This window comes from Crocodylus siamensis, chromosome 4 (assembly GCF_052110815.1).
Source record: "Crocodylus siamensis isolate JL-2025a chromosome 4, ASM5211081v1, whole genome shotgun sequence".
In the NCBI taxonomy this organism is placed as follows: domain Eukaryota; kingdom Metazoa; phylum Chordata; order Crocodylia; family Crocodylidae; genus Crocodylus; species Crocodylus siamensis.
The window spans coordinates 71,868,204-71,886,483 of NC_143398.1; the positions used below are offsets into that span (position 1 = coordinate 71,868,204).

The 18,280-nt window shown below is 45.6% G+C and overlaps 1 protein-coding gene across 6 annotated transcripts in view; it reads right to left on the reverse strand.

Moving 5' to 3' along the window:
* Window positions 1-10,889, reverse strand: part of CAPS2 (calcyphosine 2) — a 63,106-nt gene extending 52,217 nt beyond the window's left edge. Inside the window, exons 1-6 of one of the 6 annotated variants that reach the window (XM_090042547.1) lie at window positions 10,772-10,889; window positions 9,847-9,956; window positions 6,956-7,049; window positions 5,666-5,778; window positions 2,381-2,418; window positions 14-59 (exon numbers count right to left, since the gene is read on the reverse strand). In XM_090042547.1, coding sequence (XP_089898673.1) covers window positions 14-59; window positions 2,381-2,418; window positions 5,666-5,746 — 165 coding nt within the window. In that variant the 5' untranslated portion in view covers window positions 5,747-5,778; window positions 6,956-7,049; window positions 9,847-9,956; window positions 10,772-10,889. Of the gene's footprint in view, window positions 1-13; window positions 60-2,380; window positions 2,419-5,665; window positions 5,779-6,955; window positions 7,050-9,846; window positions 10,437-10,771 lie in introns of those variants that run through there. The other 5 variants (XM_090042548.1, XM_090042551.1, XM_090042546.1 and 2 more) reach the window with 5 other exon arrangements.
* Between the last annotated feature and the right edge of the window lie 7,391 nt (window positions 10,890-18,280).

The following is an 18,280-nucleotide window of genomic DNA, read 5'->3' on the forward strand; positions in this document are numbered from 1 at the left end:
GATTTCAGATTACCTCTTCATCAGAATCTCCCAGTCTCCCCAAGTCGAGGCATGGTACCCTGGAGGAAGTTAAGACTACTTTAGTAATAATTCAGGACGTTTTTCCTTTAGACTACAGTACAAGGAAAACCTATGATAATGAAGTATTTTTCCCCCCTCAAAATATATCTTCTTATAAAACAGTTTCACTGTAACAGTAAAAGGCCCCAAAATGCCCCATAAACCCCATTTCCCTTCATCTTAGGCTCTGTCACCACATCCTTTCTTTGTCTACAGTTTCAGAGAACACTGGTAGTTCTGAAAAGCCTTGGAAGATTAACTCTATTCTCAGCGCCAAACATTCCTAGCAAGCCCCTCGGCTTCTCTTCACAACCCTATGAACTGCTGCAGTAAGACCAGTAGCCAAGAAATATTATAATATACACACACACACATATATATATATACACACACACACACACATACATACTATAAAACAGGATTAGAGAAAAGCACCAAATTTCAGTTTCATGCACTGTAAGTCAGCTTTCAACAGTTTGTGCAGCAGATAGGCATATTTTTTACATTTTTTCAAAACTACTATAACTTCATTAGTCCTTGAGCTAAAAGCCTTGTTCAGGCTACAGACTCATTCAGTCACTGGTTAATGACTAAATGAATGGCTACTGAACTATCCTTTTACTCCCATGTGACAAGGTAATGGCTGATGGATGTTGGCAGAACAAAGTGGACAGCTAATATGACTTCAAAGCCTTTTGGAAAAAAACAAACTTCAATGCATTCTAAAATATCGAATATGTCACAAGTAATATCCCTGCTCCCAAGCCTCAAAATCCCTAGGCTTGGATATAATGTACAAAGTGAAACTTCCCCCCATACTCTCCCCATGATTGGTTCTCTCTGTTTTACATTGTTTATATCTGGAAAAAACAGAAACTGATTAAGCAAAAACAATAGCTCCTATTCCAACTTCTCCTCTTAAAAAGTATGCAAGATAGTCTGTTGTGCAATCACAAATAACTAAAGAGTCACTTAACAATTTGTTATAAAAAAGAAGAACAAAGCAAAAATACGTAAATATACATCTGGAAAAAGATCTTGTTTTTCTAAAATAAAACATAAACCAATATATGGCTTTTAAAAAGTACAACTATAATAATTACATTTCACTTTAAGTATAAAATATAGAAAAGAAGTTTACAGCGACAAATTTTAGTTATTTATACATCAGAACAAACTAGGGGTGTACCAATAAAGATTTTTTGGCTGATACCGCTAGCCACTTACTAAACCAGCTATATCAGCCAATACTGGTCCAATAGCCGATATGCAATCCAGCACCTTGGAGACTAGCGTCCAGCCAGTAAGTTTGTGGAGGATAAGGGGCATAAGGGTGCAGATCGAGGCCCCCACAATGAGGGAGGCGCTGGGGCTGGGGCTGGAGGAAGCACTGCCCAGCCAGGGTGGAGGCACTGCCCAGCCAGGAGCCACAGAGGGGTGGGGAGGTGGGGCGGTTCTCCCCCCACTGAGCGCACCCCTCCGGTGTATGGGGCACATGTGTCCCCTGGTTTTATGTATGGGGCAAGGGCAAGTTGCCTACTGTGAGCTCAGGGCCAGAGGCTGCACCAGCTTCTTTCCAGTCAGAGTCTGGGCTGGGGCTGTGCTCAGGACAGAGGTGGGGTAGGCAACACTGGGAGGTGGAGCTGCAGCAAATTTTGAGGTGGCTAGTCTCCCCATAGCTCCTCCCTCACAGGGCCACCACCACCTGCCCTGCCCTTACCCACCCCAAGAGCAGCCCTGGCCTAGCCCCCGTGATGGGAAGAGGCCGGTGATGCCTCCAGCCCCAGGCCTGCAGCAGGCAACCTGCCCTCACCCTGCATACAAATCTTGGGCCCACATGCCCCCCATACCTCCCCTGCGGGTGCGCACAGCGGCAGGGAGCTGCCCTCTCTCCGCACCCTCCCATGCCTTGGCACCGTCCCACATGCCACCCCACGTAGGCAGCACCTGCCCCTGCCCCAACACCACCCCCTTCCTCACTATGGGAGCCTCGATCTGCCCCACTTCCACACCCCTTCCTTCCCCTGAGCCCCTTCTCTGGTATAAACTTACCAGCTGGACACTGTTCTCCAAGCTGCCAGGCTGTATTCCTGGCCATGATCACACTGTGACTGTGCTCATACACACAGCATTTATCGGTAACATTAATCTGCTACAGTGGCCAAAAAAAGCCTAATGTCAATTTTCCTTTTATTGGTGCCAATCCAATATGGACCGATATATCAATGTACCTCTAGAACAAACATCAGTAAATTTCATTATTTATTAATCAAGTTACTTAATGCAGCAATACAACAGATTGCTCAAAAAGGAGACTTACTCAGGTGGACGAGCTGCTCGTGTATTTGGTCTCCATCCCTATTAAAATGCCAACATAATTATTATTATTATTTAAAAACACAATTCTAATTTTCATTCCTCTATTAAAGTCTAATATTATAAAAGCCTAAGTCTGCCTGTCTGTCTGTCTGTCTGTCCATAACACTTTATTCACATTCTGATAGTGGCTGTCTTGGCAGCCAATCATAGTGCCCTACACAGACAGGGACAGACAGAGGAGCAGTGCCATGACAGTGGGGATTGATGGGCCAGAAGGGAGGGGGGCGAGGCCCCTACCCAAAGCAGTGCAGGTGGAGGTGGGGAATGGCTCAGGCCCTGGCCCCAGCCCAAAGTGGTGGTGGGGGGAGGCGGGGAATGGGCCTGGCCCCAACCCAAAGTGGTGGAAGGGAGGCAGGGACCACCCAGCCCGAGGTTGGGGGGGGGACACACAGGCCTCTGTCTCTGCCCCCGCCAATCATTCTTGACAGGCAATTGACTAGTTATTTATAATAGAGACACCAAAACAACTTAAAGATGTATTGGGTTACAACACTGTTGACAGACTGATAGTACTAAGTTCTACATTTCCTTTTCACTGAAAGCTGATTCTATAGATTCTGTATCTATGATATCTTCAATACCCGTGTCTAAGACTATGACTCAGTTGTGGTAAACATGAATAGAAACTTTCCTGGGCATCAAGCACTTAAAAGACTAACCAGAAGTGGTGACCCTACCATGTATTGACAATGCATTAAAATGGTTTACACTTTTGAAATGCCAGTATATCAGTCACTTTTCCTGGTGTCTCAGGCCAGATGCAGCCATTGCACTTTTATCAGTATATGTGATTGGAAACTGGTCTATACCCATAACAGAACAGAAGTTCTACACACATAAATTTGTTTAAAAATGGCAGAACCCGATCTAAATTTTGGCCCTGCAAAGGGTAATCATGTGTTCTGTTTGCTACCAATCTAAACTATGCTGCTTGCAAAAAACCACATAACTTGTATCAATTCTGCCTTGGGCTTTTTGAATGTCTGTACCTAACCTCAGATACCAACCAGGGCCCAGAGGGTTTCTAGTCATTTGAAATTAATAAGAGACTCTGCTAACTGCTTTCTTTCACTATCCGCACACATTTGCTGCCTGCACGCAGACCCTCAGGAAAGTTTAGTCATTGTTAAACTAAACTCTGGAATGTGTGAAAAAAAATGTTAATTCACAGAAACTGTTCTCTCAAGCAAGGTCTTATAAGTGAAACAACACCACCTGGTGGTTTAAAATATAAAGCACCTGACTGCACAACTTACATTGAATAATATAATTTTTAATGCACAAACGGCATGTCAATCAAATATATTTTTGTGTTTTAATAGTTTACTAAAATTATACAACTTTGCCAGGTGTTTGAATGGGCTTAAAATATATATACCACTATTTAAAATTATGTTATGATCTCTTTTCCAGAAAGCATTATATAAAGGAGGGAAGAAAATACATGCAGTTAATCAGTAGCAACTTGGGTGGGGAGAAGGCAGCCCTGGGCACTACCTTTGCTTCAGGGGCACAAAAATAGCTGCCACCACTTTGCCACTACCACTAGCACCACAGCAGCTAGAGCTGCCCCATGTATCATGCCCGTCCTGGTCACAGAGCTACCCTTGTATGCCTCTGTATTTATACAGTATCGAATCTGGGGATCTCAAGGACTCATTCAGAGAAGAAGAGAGTTTGAATCTAGTTTTGTGGCTATTTCCATTATTTTCCTTCCTAAGCCAGAAAGAGGCAGAAGAATCAGGGATGGATATATTTTGAACTTGGAGCAGTACAGAAGAGGGCAGAGACTGAAGAAAAAGGTGAAAGTTCCACATCACAGATGCTTCTAATGAATGGCTGGCATACAGAAATGGCTTTTCCAAGGAAGTGCTGGCTGTAGGATACTAATACAGCAAGGGTCTAATACTGGACTATAGGAGGGCAATTTATATTCCATGTCAGACAACAGTGAAAGAAAAGCAGTCCATCATAGCTGACAGTTCAAAGTTTGTGAGTCCTTAATTCGGTCACTCAGCAACAGGGAGGAAGTTAAATGAAAGCATGTGTACATAAGGAAGACTGATTAGGACTTGCTTATAAATTCACTTAAGTGCTTTAGTCTATAGCACATGGTAGATGTGAAACAGAAAAAGGAAAATGTACCATGCTTAATTCAAAAGGCATTAGTGTTTAATCTACTTGCAGCCAAATCAATGACCTATCTGTAGGAAGATCATATTCATATGTCCAGAGCCACAAAATACTTGGCCACATAAAACAGGACACAGGTTTCTGTGCTGAAACCGCAGCACAGAAAGATCACAGCACAAGGAATACTATGTCTACACACAAAACATACCACACCAGGAGCAGTGTCCTCAACCATGCTGTGATGCGCCTCCCAACTGCCTTTTGAAATGTTAGTTCTCTGCTGAATAACAGTAATAATTGGCTTGCTCAAAGCCAGGCTCCAGTTCAAGAAGCAGCCTAAACAGAGCACAGCAGCATACTTATGGGTGCTGCTGCCACTCATGGTAAGCATGCTATGTGGACAGAGTGCCAGTGGCCCACTTTATGACCTGAAAACTCGCTAGGCATAATTCTGCTCTCTGCACATCTGAACAGCACCCTGGGCTGAACAGCCAAGTACCTTGCTCCTAAGTACTGGATCCAGAAGCTATGTGGAATAAGGCCTGGGTCCTCTCAGGGACCCAATCTAGCAGGTTTGTTATGATCCTATACAAGCTAACAGACACTTTCATTTGAAAGCATGGCAAGACTGGTGCTGCCTGCCTTGTATGAGCATAGAGCAGGGGCATCAAACTCATCATGCTCCATGGGCAGGATGAGGAGCATGGGGCCAGTCTGTGGGTCAGATGAGGCCCACAGCCTGGCCCCATACACCCTATACAGCGTGCACCCTGGACTGGCCCCGTGTACCACATGCAGTGTATGCCCTAGACTGGCCTTGTACACTGCATGCAGTGTGCGCTCCAGATCCCCACATTGCACACAGTACACATACTGCTCCAGCTCCACCTATGGCATGCGGCATGCACTAGACTAGTTTTGCATATAAGCTTAAGTCGGAACTCTTTTAAACATTTTCTAATTAAAAATATCTTGTCAAGTAATTGTCAACCAGCTCATCGGAAAGTGTTATACATCTGAGCTTTACAGTTTGTAAAATACAAATGAAATTTTCAAAGGCATCTTTAAGTCAAGACAGCAACGTTAAACATACTTGGCTAACTTTCTTCCCCCTTGATGACAGCTGAGCTTGCCCTCTAGAGGATGCAGAAACTCCTTTAACTTCTAAATCCATTTAAATTAGATTGTGGGCTTCACGGTAGTAGCCTGCAAAACAACAGCAAAAAACTATATGAAAACTGCTTCTTTTCCAAATACTCTTATAAATGTCATTAAATTAGGAAGAGTGAACCTACTGCTCACAACTTGGAAGTTTATTTGATGTCTTGGCTGCCTTTCCACTTCTATAGCAGTCAATACCTTCCCTTGCCAGTACTCAGCTTTCCTGGTACCAAGTCCAGTTTTCTCTCTTAGCTTCATGCCTTTAAAACACCACCTCATGTAATTTGTTCCTTTCCTCTTCCCTGACTTCAACCTTATAGAACCTTCCAGAACTTTTACCACTGGTTTCTCTACAACAGCGGTCTCCAAACTTTTTATGGTGAAGATCACTTTTTGAAAGTAAAGGGCACCCCAGGATCTACCGCGCACCACCCTCCCCGCCCACATGCCCCAGGACTGTCCCAGACCCGATCCCACTTCTGTGCCGCAGCTGCGCTGAGCTGCACCCACCTGGCAGTCAGACAAATGTGGTGCAGGGCCCCAGACCAACTGGGTATGGAAGTCTCTGAGGTGTAGGGGCATGTGAGGAGGGCTCCTGCCACTAGATACAGCCCAGTGGAGGCCCCAGGGACCTGAGCCCACCCTACTTGCCCTGCCCTCTCTGGGAAGAGGCTGCTGTTGCTGCAGGCTGCCCACTGTGCCTGGAGCACAAGGTGGGGGTTGGAGGGCGACAGGCCCCAAGGCTTCCACTGAGCTGCACCCAGTGGTGGGAGCCCTCTTCCTTCCTCCCTGCCCTGCCACATACCCCTAGACCACGGAGACTTCCAGACCCAGCCAGGGTGGGGCCTGATGCCATATGTGCCTGGCTGCCAGGGGCTCAGCACAGCCATGGCACATAAGTGAAATCACCCCCGACCCGGCTGGGTCCGGGAAGATCTGGTCATCCAGGGATGTGGGGAGCGGGGGGCTGCTCCTGTTGCTGGACAGAGTCCAGCAGAGGCCCCGGGAGCCTTTGCACCCCACACTTGTGCTTGCAATGAGGCAGCTACTGCTGCTGAGCTGAGGCGCACCAGCACATAGCCAGCTTGCAGCAGGGCCCGAGGTGCAGCAGGGCTAGAGGTGCAGTGGCAGCAGCCTCTGGCACCTCCACCCCTGCAGAGATGAGAGAAGCCCTTAAAGTTCGAATCCTCCCACCACCCAGCCAGGCTGGAGTCCTACTTACCTCTTTCCCTGCTTCTGACTGGGCTGCACGGTCAATTGCTCGCTGCGGGGAACTCTGATCGGGCCCCCACCTCTTCCCTCCCCGACAGATTGACCTGTTGGGGAATAGGGGGGCAGGTATGGGCATGCCTGGGTGCTCAGCTCTCCCCCAACCCAGGATCGACCAAGAGGCTCCAGGATCTACTTGTTGACCAGGATCGACAAACTCCAAATACACCCTTTTGGGCACACTCCTTCCCTTCCACAAATTCAATGTACAGCAGGGTTGCCAAACTTGTTGGGCTCTGCAGGTCCTGTACAAACTGTGGGGATTCTCATAGGATCTGAATCTAGATTTAATTCCCACAGCTGCTGGACCTGTTGGTTTGGCATGGCTCCAGAGCTCAGCGATTTAACACTAGTGTTTACCTTCCCTTTTCCCCACCCCCACTACAGATCTTAGTTGCTTCAGCAGAGGGCAAAAGGGAAGGGGAGGGGAGCAGCATTGACTCCCTCGGTTCCAGAGTCATGCCACAACATTGGGAATTAATAATGCCACAGCCACAGGGACTGTCATTCCCAGCAACAAGCTCCACAGGACAAATCCAGCCTATAGAGGGAAAGTGGTGGACCCCATAAGCTGCCCCAAGAGCCAGATGGCATACATCCCTGGGCCAAATCCAGCCCACAGGCCATGTTTTATAACTGGCATTTGTCAGGGCATAAGCCAGGGTATCTGAATATCAATTAAATGCATAAATCACTTAAGTGCATAGGAACTCTTCAGTACAGCATCTGTTTTGTAACTTAATTGTAATGCAGTCTTTTTTACACCAAATCAGAAGCCATCATTTTCCATGCTTTTTAAGCAGGCTTGACTTGATGAGGTCATGTCAATGTTGAGGCAGTCATTAACAAGGTACAAGAAATAAAAGAAAGAGCCATAACAAAGTATAAAAGCTTAGTGCAGATTGTTCCTGCAGCTTAGGAGCATAGTATACATTAAATTCACATAAGTCATCACTTTTTTTTCAGTCTGAGGTTATGCACTTCCACAGCTTATGCTGCATCCTCCTCCACTGATACACCTGCAGCCTGTCTCCCTTACTTCAAGATTCCCTCCAAAATCAGTCTGTCCATGACTTCGTGAGTTGTAAAAGCTGGCCACATTTCTATGTCCACATAGTTCCTACTATTCACTCCCCAAAGTAGCAGGCAGAAATGTATGTTATTTGTAAAGACTGCATCTAAAATAACATCAAGATTTCCTTGCAAAATATAAGGAGTTTTGATCACAACAGAGAAAAGGAATGATCATCTACTTCCACTTTTAGCATCAACATGCCTCTAAAACAGGGGTCGGTAATCCCCGACACGTGTGCCAAGCACGGCACGAGAGGCCACTTTGCTTGGCACACCACGGCCAGCCCCGGCTCTGGGTAGCTGCTGTCAGCAATGGAGCCTAGGCTGCTCCCAGCAGGGCTTGCAGCGTCCCAACGGGCTGCTGGGAGCAGTCAGGGTTCCCAGCTGGCAGCAGCTACCCAGAACCAGCATCAGCTGTTCTGGCAGAGGCTGCACACGCACCTCGCAGTGGGCTACACTGTCCTGCTGTCCACTCCAAGGCGCACGCACAGTCACTGCCAGCATGGAGCTGACGCAGCTGATTGCAGCCTGCCCACTGCCTGCTGCCGCTGCCCAGAGCCCAGGCTGGCTACATACAGCTATGCTGGGCTCCAGAACCCTGCTATCACCTCTGTGCCGGAAGCAGGGGAGAGACTGGGGCTGCGCTGCCTCAGGCTCCTCCCCCACCCACCACCCACTCCAACGCCTGGGTGCATGCGCTGGTACAGAGCTGATGCTAGAGCCCGAAGCCCGGCACAGCTGTTTGGAGCCTTCCGGCTACAGCCAGCCCCGGCTCTGGGTAGCTGCTGCCAGCCAGGAGCCCGTGTCAGAGCTGGGGTAGCTGCTGACAACCACAGAGCCCAGGCTGGTGGGCTGGCTTTGGGTGGGGGGCAAGGGGCACAAGCAGGGCATCCTGCCATGGACCCCTTGCCCTCATTTTGTTTTTTTGGCATGCCAGCACCTTCCAAGGTAGGCATTGCAGTGCTTTTCAACACTCCAGCCAATAAATGTTGTCTACCCCGATCTAAAATATTTTATTTCAAAATCTGGTCATAACAAATTAAAATTAATCCTGCAGTTTTACAGAGATTTAAGTGCCACATGATAAAGGTACAATCTCAAAACAAGGCGAAAAAAAGCTTATGGTGGAGATAGCTAGTTTGTGAACCATCTGCAGTTCTTCACAAATAAGAATTACTACCACTATGGACCAATATGGCTACAACCTGGATACCTGAGACATGGAAGATATCAAAGTTTAGCCAAATTTTTAATGAAATCTTCATATTTTCTCAAGCAGGAAACAACTGTGACCACCTGAAACCTGAGCTCGTGCTCCTTTGTTTCAAGGTAATTTGCATCAGCACAGATCCTCACAGGAGGTGAGAGTCTCCATACCAGCTATGAACCGACTGCCCAGAGTTTTCCATCTATTGACTCCTCTGTGAAATCCTATGAAATACAAACTTTCATTTCAATCCAGGAGAACTTTTACAATCTTTCTCCAATGCCAGATGAAGGGTGCTTGTGCCCAAAAGCTTGCAATTAAAGACTATATATATATATATATATTTTTTTTTTTTGCAAAAATCTTGCCAGTCTAATACAAGGAGCCCTGATTGCCTTTTACCACTATGGATACACTTACGGGTAGTCTGAAAAGAAAGACAAGAGGCTGAATAAGGGGGTGAAGTTACACTTAGACCATGTGAAATCTGTGAGATGTCAAGTGATGTGAAACTAGAAGGTGTAGTGAGCAGTTGCAGGTTAAAAGTCAATAAAGTGTCTCACCTGCACAGCTCTGCCAAGGGCTAGTGATGATGAGGAGCAGAAGTGCAGCTAGGAGCCAGGACACCTGGGTTTTGTGGCTGCTCTAGGTGGGGACCCAGGAGTGATGCATCCTGCAATGCCAAAGGACTGCAAATTGCTTGTTTTATCTCTACTAGGCATGGGAAAGGTAAACAGTTAATCCTTGTAGCCAGTTAAGTGCAGCCATAACCTATTAGCTTACTCTTATGGGCAGCCAGGCTCTGGCAGGGAAGGGGGAAAGGGAAACCCTGTGGTGCTGCAGGAATCAGGAGGAAGAAGCAAGGGGCACTAGTACCCCTAGCGCAAGAGAAAAAACAGGGAACAGCTTAATGACTGCTCCATTAAGCAATTCGCTGCTTGTTCACAGCTGCTCCTTCCCTCCACGGGCTTCACAAGGGCTTGCCTCCCCTCGGCCCCAGCTGTGTGCACCTGTGGTTGCCCGTTTAACCAGGATTGTTTACATGCCGCCCCCACACAAGCCACCTGGCAGCTCGACCCAGAGCCGGGCCCGACGTGGAGGCCCCGTGTGGGCAGCGAGCACAGGCCGGCGGGCCTTGGAAGCGCCCTTAGCGGGGTCCAAATCGGCGCGCCCCAAACTTGTCCCAGCCTGACCCCGCTTGTGGCCCCATTTCCCCCGCCCACTGCTGCCGCCACCTCGCGACCCGCTGGTCTCAGGGTAACTTCGCTCCGAGGAGGGGGAGCTCTTCGCCCCTCCAGCTCGGCCGGCAGCGCTGCCTGGGGCCGCCAACAGGCCCCGCTGCCATATCGGGCCGCGACCAGAAACAGCGGCGGCTCCTTCCCGCGCCACGAGGAGGCCGGGGGCAGCTGAGGAAACCGGCCGAGACCCCGCGGGACCGGGATGCGTCTCTTTCCCGGGAGCGGCCACGCGAGCCCACGGGGCCAGTACCTGCTCCGCGGCCCTCGGCGCAGACGCTCCCGCAGGCGGAGCCGGGGGCGGGGCCCGGCGCTGCTCCCGCCCCCGGCACCGGGGCGACGCGCTGGCCTGGCCAGGGAGCGTCCCCGCCCCTCGGGCCGCCCGCGGGCGCCGGCCGGCCTCACAAGGCACGCCAGGGGTTCCCAACAGGAGGCGGTTCTTGGCTCCTTAATCCCGGTCCTGGATCCTTTCTCCAAGCTCATCTTTACACGCTTAAAGGTTGTCCACCTGCCAGTCACGATGACTAGAGACCTAGGGCATCATCCAACAGGTGGCTTGACTAACACAAATGTGAAATACTAGCGTGGCTCGAATACATCGCTTCTCGCATTTATCGGGGACCTCAGAGGAACAGAGGTTCCCTGTGCGGGAAAAAGGGTGCTGGTGCCCAAAAGCTTGCAAAGGCCTCTGCCCCAACTACCCAGCGGATCTGATCAAAGAGATCACATCTACCCAAGAACCTCGCCTAGGGTTGAATAAGGACCTGGGGTTATGGGACATGGTCCCTCTTTAGGTCACCCCAAACCTCATGTCTCCACCGCAGGGGGACACTTCCAAATAAGTCTGGGCAGGGCACTGCTCAGCCCCGAACTCCCTTGTCACGTGTGAGCCTTCCAACCATGTACCTGAGATGCATTATTTTACATATTATTGCTTATTATTATAATGTATATTACTACATTGTACACATGCATCTATTATTGCATATTATATAATCTATATTATTGCATTATACATGTCTATTATTGCATATTATATAATGTACATTGTTACACTATATACATGTGCATATTACTGCATGTTGTTATAATGTATATTATTTTACATTAATATACATTTTTGAGGAAAGTCTAGGTCCTTAGCATGTCTCATTCATTCCTAGCAACTTTTAATTGTGTGAAGATTAGCTTTGAAAAAGGAACTGGGGACAAGGAACCAACTTTGATCTCATCAGTGTTCAAACCAAGCTGGCCTATTGGGGCTTTTCTGAGCTCTCGGAAAGGGAAGAATAGCTGTTATTTTTTTCTGAGGTCAAAAACAAGTGAAAAGGAACAGCTGGTATTTTCTGAGGGAAGCTGAATGTCCAAAAAGGTCCAGAGCCATTCACCAGCATAGACATCAATGATCTCCTTAACTGCCTTGGTCACTGCATCCGCCTTTGCTGAGCTGGTTGGGTGGGAGCCAGTTTTTTCCATTGTTTTGAAGGATCTCCTCCCCCATCTTGTACATTATTTGTGTCCAGGTGTGTGACTGGCTTATCACACTAGATGTTGGTTGTATCTAGGTTAGCAATAAAGTTGGATAGGCCAGGGGAGATCATCAGCAAACAGGAAGAGCCCAATTCTCCCCAGCACCAGATGGAGTGATAAAGAACAATGGTAATAAGCTAATGGAGAATAGGTTTAGTTTAGAGATCAGGGTCAGACTACGTTATCTGTTCAGGTCCCTCCTGACCCTAGCTACTATGAAACTACTACGAAACGTACACAGAAGTCTTTGTAACTGTTTACTACACCACCAGTCCAATTCATCCAGAAACTTCACTGGGTGTATTTTTCCCCTTTGGATCACTAACACAGTGCTAAATGGCTTTAAAAGGACTAATGTCACTCCTCCTCTTCCTGAGCTGATCACAGCCAAACAGAGCTGAATGATATGTGAGGCAATGCAGAAAGCTTACAGCAGTATTACTGGCACCCTACAAACCAGAACTTCACAGAATCATAGAAAGATAGAGCTGGAAGGAAACTCTGGAGGTCATCTAATCTAACCCCTTGCTTTCTCCAAACCATCCCACACAAATCCTTTTCTAAGCTATTACAGAAACTACACAGGTAAAGCAGGGGCACATGGGCAGACCGTGTCCTAGAAAGATTGTTAAAATGCACCAAGAGATCCAAGGACGAGGGCCATGCTTCTGTTACAGAGGGGGGCAAAACCTCCCAGAGTCTCTACCAATCTGATCATGGGGTAAAATTCCTCCCTGACCCCAAATGTGGTGATCGGTGTGCCTCCAAGCAGAGGGTCAAGACCCTCTAGCTAGCAACATACAGATTTGAGTCCCAATATGAGCACCAATATACCCAAGTCAAAATCCCCAGCCTTGGCTGCAGCCAACACTTACTTATTATTTTAGGACCAAGTTGATAGTACTGGAAACTCTCATATATATTCATTAGGGCCTTACCACAATCAGAAAAAGGTTTAACCATTAACTTCAATGGAAGTGCAGTGGTTCTCAACTTTTTTGGGTTGTATACCTTTTTAAAATTGGTTTTGATGCTTGGCATCCTTTAATTTCATGTTATGGATAATAAAAAGTAATGGTGCCAATCACTACACTGTAACCTGTTCAACAACCAAATAGATGGTCTTCCCTGTTTTTTTCCCTTAATTTATATTTCTCCTTTCCCTTCTGCTTTCCCCTTCCTTCCTCTTGCATACTCTAATTTGAGAAAACCAGGAATCAGAATTATATAAAAAAAATTAAGATTCAGTTAATATGTTTTCTTAACAATTTCAAGTATGCATTCATGAACAATCAAATAATAATCTGAATTCTATAAAACTAGCAATACATTAATACTAAATTAAAGGTTTCCAAGTATAGTTCAAGATAATATATTTGTAGAAGGCTGTTAATAACTCTGACACTTTGGGAACCATTAAAATCTTACAGTGACTGATGTAGCTGCAGTTTATACCATTTGTCTACAGTTTATTTTCTCGATCAAAAGAGACACGTGGACTTATCATTTTTAACAACATATGACATATGCCAGAAAGAAGTTAGGAAAGATTATAACTGAATTACTCAAAAACTATGCAAGTGGAAAAATGTTCAAACCTCATTTTAACAAAAGCACAATGCATAAATTGCCTCTTTAATAGTACTTTGATTTGCTATTACTATAGCCAGCATAATATGCATGAAACAAAATTTGAAATAAGTAGACAAGAATAGCAAACAAGATGACTGCATGCCAAAGTAATTAAATACTCCTGATACTACACTACTTGTGAATTCATAACTTCTAAGTGAAATATAATCAACATCAATATTAACACTTACTTCACAATGTACTATAGAAATCTCTTATGTCAATCATTGCAAGCAAAATTAAGAAAATAGTGCAAACAGTTTTGAACAGCTTATACTCAAATACATAGCTATAATTTTCGTATAACATCAGAACCATGTGCCCATATATATGTCTTTTCATCCTTACAAAGGAAAAAAAGGGATACTCTGTTCTATTTTTACATAATCATATGTGCTGTTCTACATTGTTGTAATCCTCAGCTATTTTTTTTTTTTTTTTTGGTAAATAAACTAGTCCAACCTTAACGCACTACAAAAGAATTGGGTCAAATTCTGCTCCAAGGCATGGGCGCGTCTCATAACAGTGCCAGTAGAGATTAATTTTTTTTTCTTGCAAGCAGTGGAGAATTTTCTGAAGACAGAGAGCTAGAGTCTCATCTGGTATAACTTGTCATCACTCCACTGCAGATAATAGTGGAAGATTTTGCCTGTAGTATGGAACTTCTAAATCCTATATATATTGGAGTTGAGCAGCCTTCCTTGAAGTATGTATTTTCCTTGTGTAACATTCAGTGGGTTGCTGGAAATTATTCCATATTCTTATCATTCTTGGCTTCTGGGAAGCTTCTTTTGTTTTGTTTGAGTGTCACAACAGATTCTTGAAAGGAGGCAAGTTTCATACAGTACTTCAAAAGTATGCTTTTCAACTTAAGTTTCAAGGTCCTATAACACCAGGTCCCACCTAGAATCATTTTTTAAGCCTGTGACTATAGTCCTTGCCTTCACTTGGTCAGACTTCAGTGTTAAAAATAAGTTTCTGCAAAAACTTTTTCATGAAAAAGATAATATTCTCAAAGCAAATGGCCAATTCCCAGTATGCTGCATACGTCAAAGATAAAGCATAAGCAAAGGTTCAGCAAATGATTAAAGTTTCTTAGCTCGTGCACATTTAACCCCTCCTTGTATGCATAACGCATCTTATTTATTATTTTAGGGACTCAAAATAATCACATGTGCCTATTATTAAATTTAATTATTTTTATTTACATTTTATTTAAAAACAACGTTTAGATATAGATGCCTGAATAAGGATGAGATCAGTGTGCGATTTTAAAAGGTGGTAAAAACTATGAGGTAAGATTTCATACACCAAGACTCAACCCAAAGCAAGCTCCAAGTTGTAAACTTTTAGATAAAAGGTAAGTTATAAATATATGACACACAAACTCCGGATATTCATTACTTTTTTTATTTTTCATGTAATATGATCATCAACAATATTCAGCATTTTTGGAAATATTTCATCCTGTATTGTAATACTGTATTAGATCTCAAGCCATTTTACTAAAGGTGATCTATACCGTTATCTTCATTTTATAAAAGTGAAATGACACGGATCAGGGAAGTGACTTACCCAATATCACTCACCAGGCTAAGGATAGAAGCCAGGATACAGGAGTCCAAAGTCCTTGCCCAGTGCATTATCCACTTCGTACTGCTTCCCAAGTTCAGAAATATTGCGTCCAACATGCTACATTTTTTTTTGTCTGACACATTCCCTTATAAGTTGGTAAGGTAAAACAGTGAACACTACCAAAGCCCAATAAACAAAAAAAAAGGGAAATTATTAAAACAGACCATAATCTAAAATAAGACTAGCCAGCTTTATTGTAATTCACAGGTATACAAAGGACTATTCAGCCTTCTCACCAGTACAAAAGAATGTACTGAAAATTGAGTATCTTTACTTTTCATCAAAACAGAACAAAACTCAAGCATTTTAGGATTTCAGGGTAACTTAGATCACTGTTTTCCAAAATTTTGATAGCTGGTTCACACTTTTTTTTTTTAATTAAATTGGGAGCACACTTCACTCTTACACCTGAGAAGGTCTTTCCATTGACTCCCCTCTCTCTTCCACTGGGGCGACCTCCGGGAGCAAGGGCAGACCCAGTTACTGAGGCTGCTTCTGCAGGGTCTTGCATCTGATAACCACCCCGTAGCCTCTTCTGCTGGCCCCAGGAAATTGGAGTAGTAGAAGGGATAAGTCAGGCTGTAAAATTCTGGCTCCAGGTCAGCAACTGCCTGCCCTCCTGCTCACAGCCTGGGGCAAGGGCTGGCAGGGGGCAAGGAAGGGTTGGGGAAGGCAAAAGCAAGTCAGCAAAGAAGCAGCAGCAAGTGCCACTGGAGTAGCTGGGAGAGGCACAGGATGCCAGATGAGGGATGAGAGCATTTACTAGGCCTATGCAAAGAGCTAGTATTTGCTTCAGATTCACCAATGGCAAGTCATGCCTGATCAACCCAATTGCCTTCTATAAGATGACCGACTCTGTGGATGTGGGAAGAGCAGTGGATGTGAGGCACGCTGACTTTAGCAAGGCTTTTGATAGTCTCCCACAACATTCTCTTAAGCAAGCTAAGGAAGTATGGGTTGGATGAATGGACTGTAAAGTAGATAGAAGACTGGCTAGATCATCACGGCAGTGTGGGGAGGCAGTCAAGAAGGCCAACCGTACCCTGTCATGCATCCACAGATGCATCTCGAGCAGGTCCAAGGAGGTGATCCTCCCCCTCTATGCGGCACTGGTCAGGCCGCAGCTGGAGTACTGCGTCCAGTTCTGGGCGCCACACTTCAAGAGGGACGTGGACGATATGGAAAGAGTCCAGAGGAGGGCCACTCGTATGATCAGGGGTCAGCAGGGCAGGCCTTATGAGGAGAGGCTACGGGACCTGAACCTGTTTAGCCTCCACAAGAGAAGGTTAAGGGGGGACCTTGTGGCCTGCTACAAACTGGTCAGGGGGGATCAGCGGGTATTGGGGGAAGTCTCTGTTCCCCCGTGCGCTGCCAGGAGTGACCAGGAATAACGGTCACAAGCTGGCGGAGGGTAAGTTTAGATTAGATATTAGGAGGCGCTACTTCACAGTCAGGGCGGCTAGGGCCTGGAACCGGCTTCCAGGGGAAGTGGTGCAGGCTCCTAGCCTGGGGATTTTTAAAAGGAAGTTAGATGAGCACCTTGCCGGGGTCATCTGACCCCGGTGCTCTTTCCTGCCAAGGCAGGGGGTCGGACTAGATGATCTACCTAGGTCCCTTCCGACTCTAGCTACTATGATACTATGATACTATGATCAGATTGAGAAGTAATAATCAACGGCTCCATGTCTAGTTGGCAGCCAACATCAAGTGGAGTGCCGTAGGGGTTGGTCCTGGGGCTGGTTTTGTTCAACAGCTTCATCAGTGACCTTGAAGATGGAATGGAGTGCAAGTTTCCAGATGACACCAAGTGGAGGGGGGGAGGGGTAGTAGATACACTGGAAGGTAAGGCTAAGATTCAGAGAGAACTCAACTAATTAAAGGATTAAATTAAAAAACTCATGAGGTTCAATAAGGTGAAGTGCAAAGTTGCACGTAGGACAGAACCTAATTCCATGCGTCGGTACAGGATGGGGGCTGATTGGCTGGGCAGCAGCTCTGCAGAAAAGGACCTGGGGGCTACACTGGACAATAAGTTGGATGTAAGCCAACAGCGTGCCTTTTTTGTAAAGAAGGCTAATGGCATTCTGCACTGCATTAGTAGAAGTGTTGCCAGCAGACCAAGGGAAGAAATTCTTCTTCTCTATTTGGCACAGGCAAAGCCACACCTGGAATACTGTGTCCATTTTTGAGCTGCATCTACAAAAAAAGATGTAGGCAAATTTGAGGGAGTCTTGCAAAGGGCAACAAAAATTGTTAGGGGGCTGGGGCACATGTCCTCTGAGGAGAGGCTGAGGGAACTGGGCTTATTTATTCTGGAGAAGAGGAGGTTAAGGTGGGATTTAATAGCAGCTTTCAACTACCTGAAGGGGGGTTTCAAAGAGGATGGAGCTAAACTGCTTTCAGTGCCACTGGCAACAGAACAAGATGCAATGATTTCAAGTTGTAGCAAGGGAAGTTTAGGTTAGATATTAGGAAAAACTCTCTCGCTGAGAGGGTAGTAAAGCACTGGAACAGGTAACCCAGAGTGGTTGTGGAATCTCCATCCTTGGAGGTTTTTAAGACTCAGCTAAGGGTCTAGTTGGGGATGGTCCTACTTTGAGCAGGGGGTTAGATTAGATGACCTCCTGAGGTCCCTTCCAACCCTAATCTTCTATGGAGATTTGACCCCTTAAGCCAATCAATATACCATCATGTACAGCCCATCTTTAAATGTACCTTGGAGCTACCTTGTTAAAAAAAATATGAAGGAATATTTATTGTAATTTAAAATTCTCTCAGAAGACTGCAGTTTTGCATTATGTAATCCTGAGGATCAATTTCAAACCATTTATAGTGTAAATTCTTACATGCTAGGTAGAGTCATCAGTGTATTAAAATAATACACTTAACGTTTATATAGCAAAGATAATCAAAGCTTCAAACCTACTTAATCACTTATCTTACATCCATACCTACAAGAGAATGT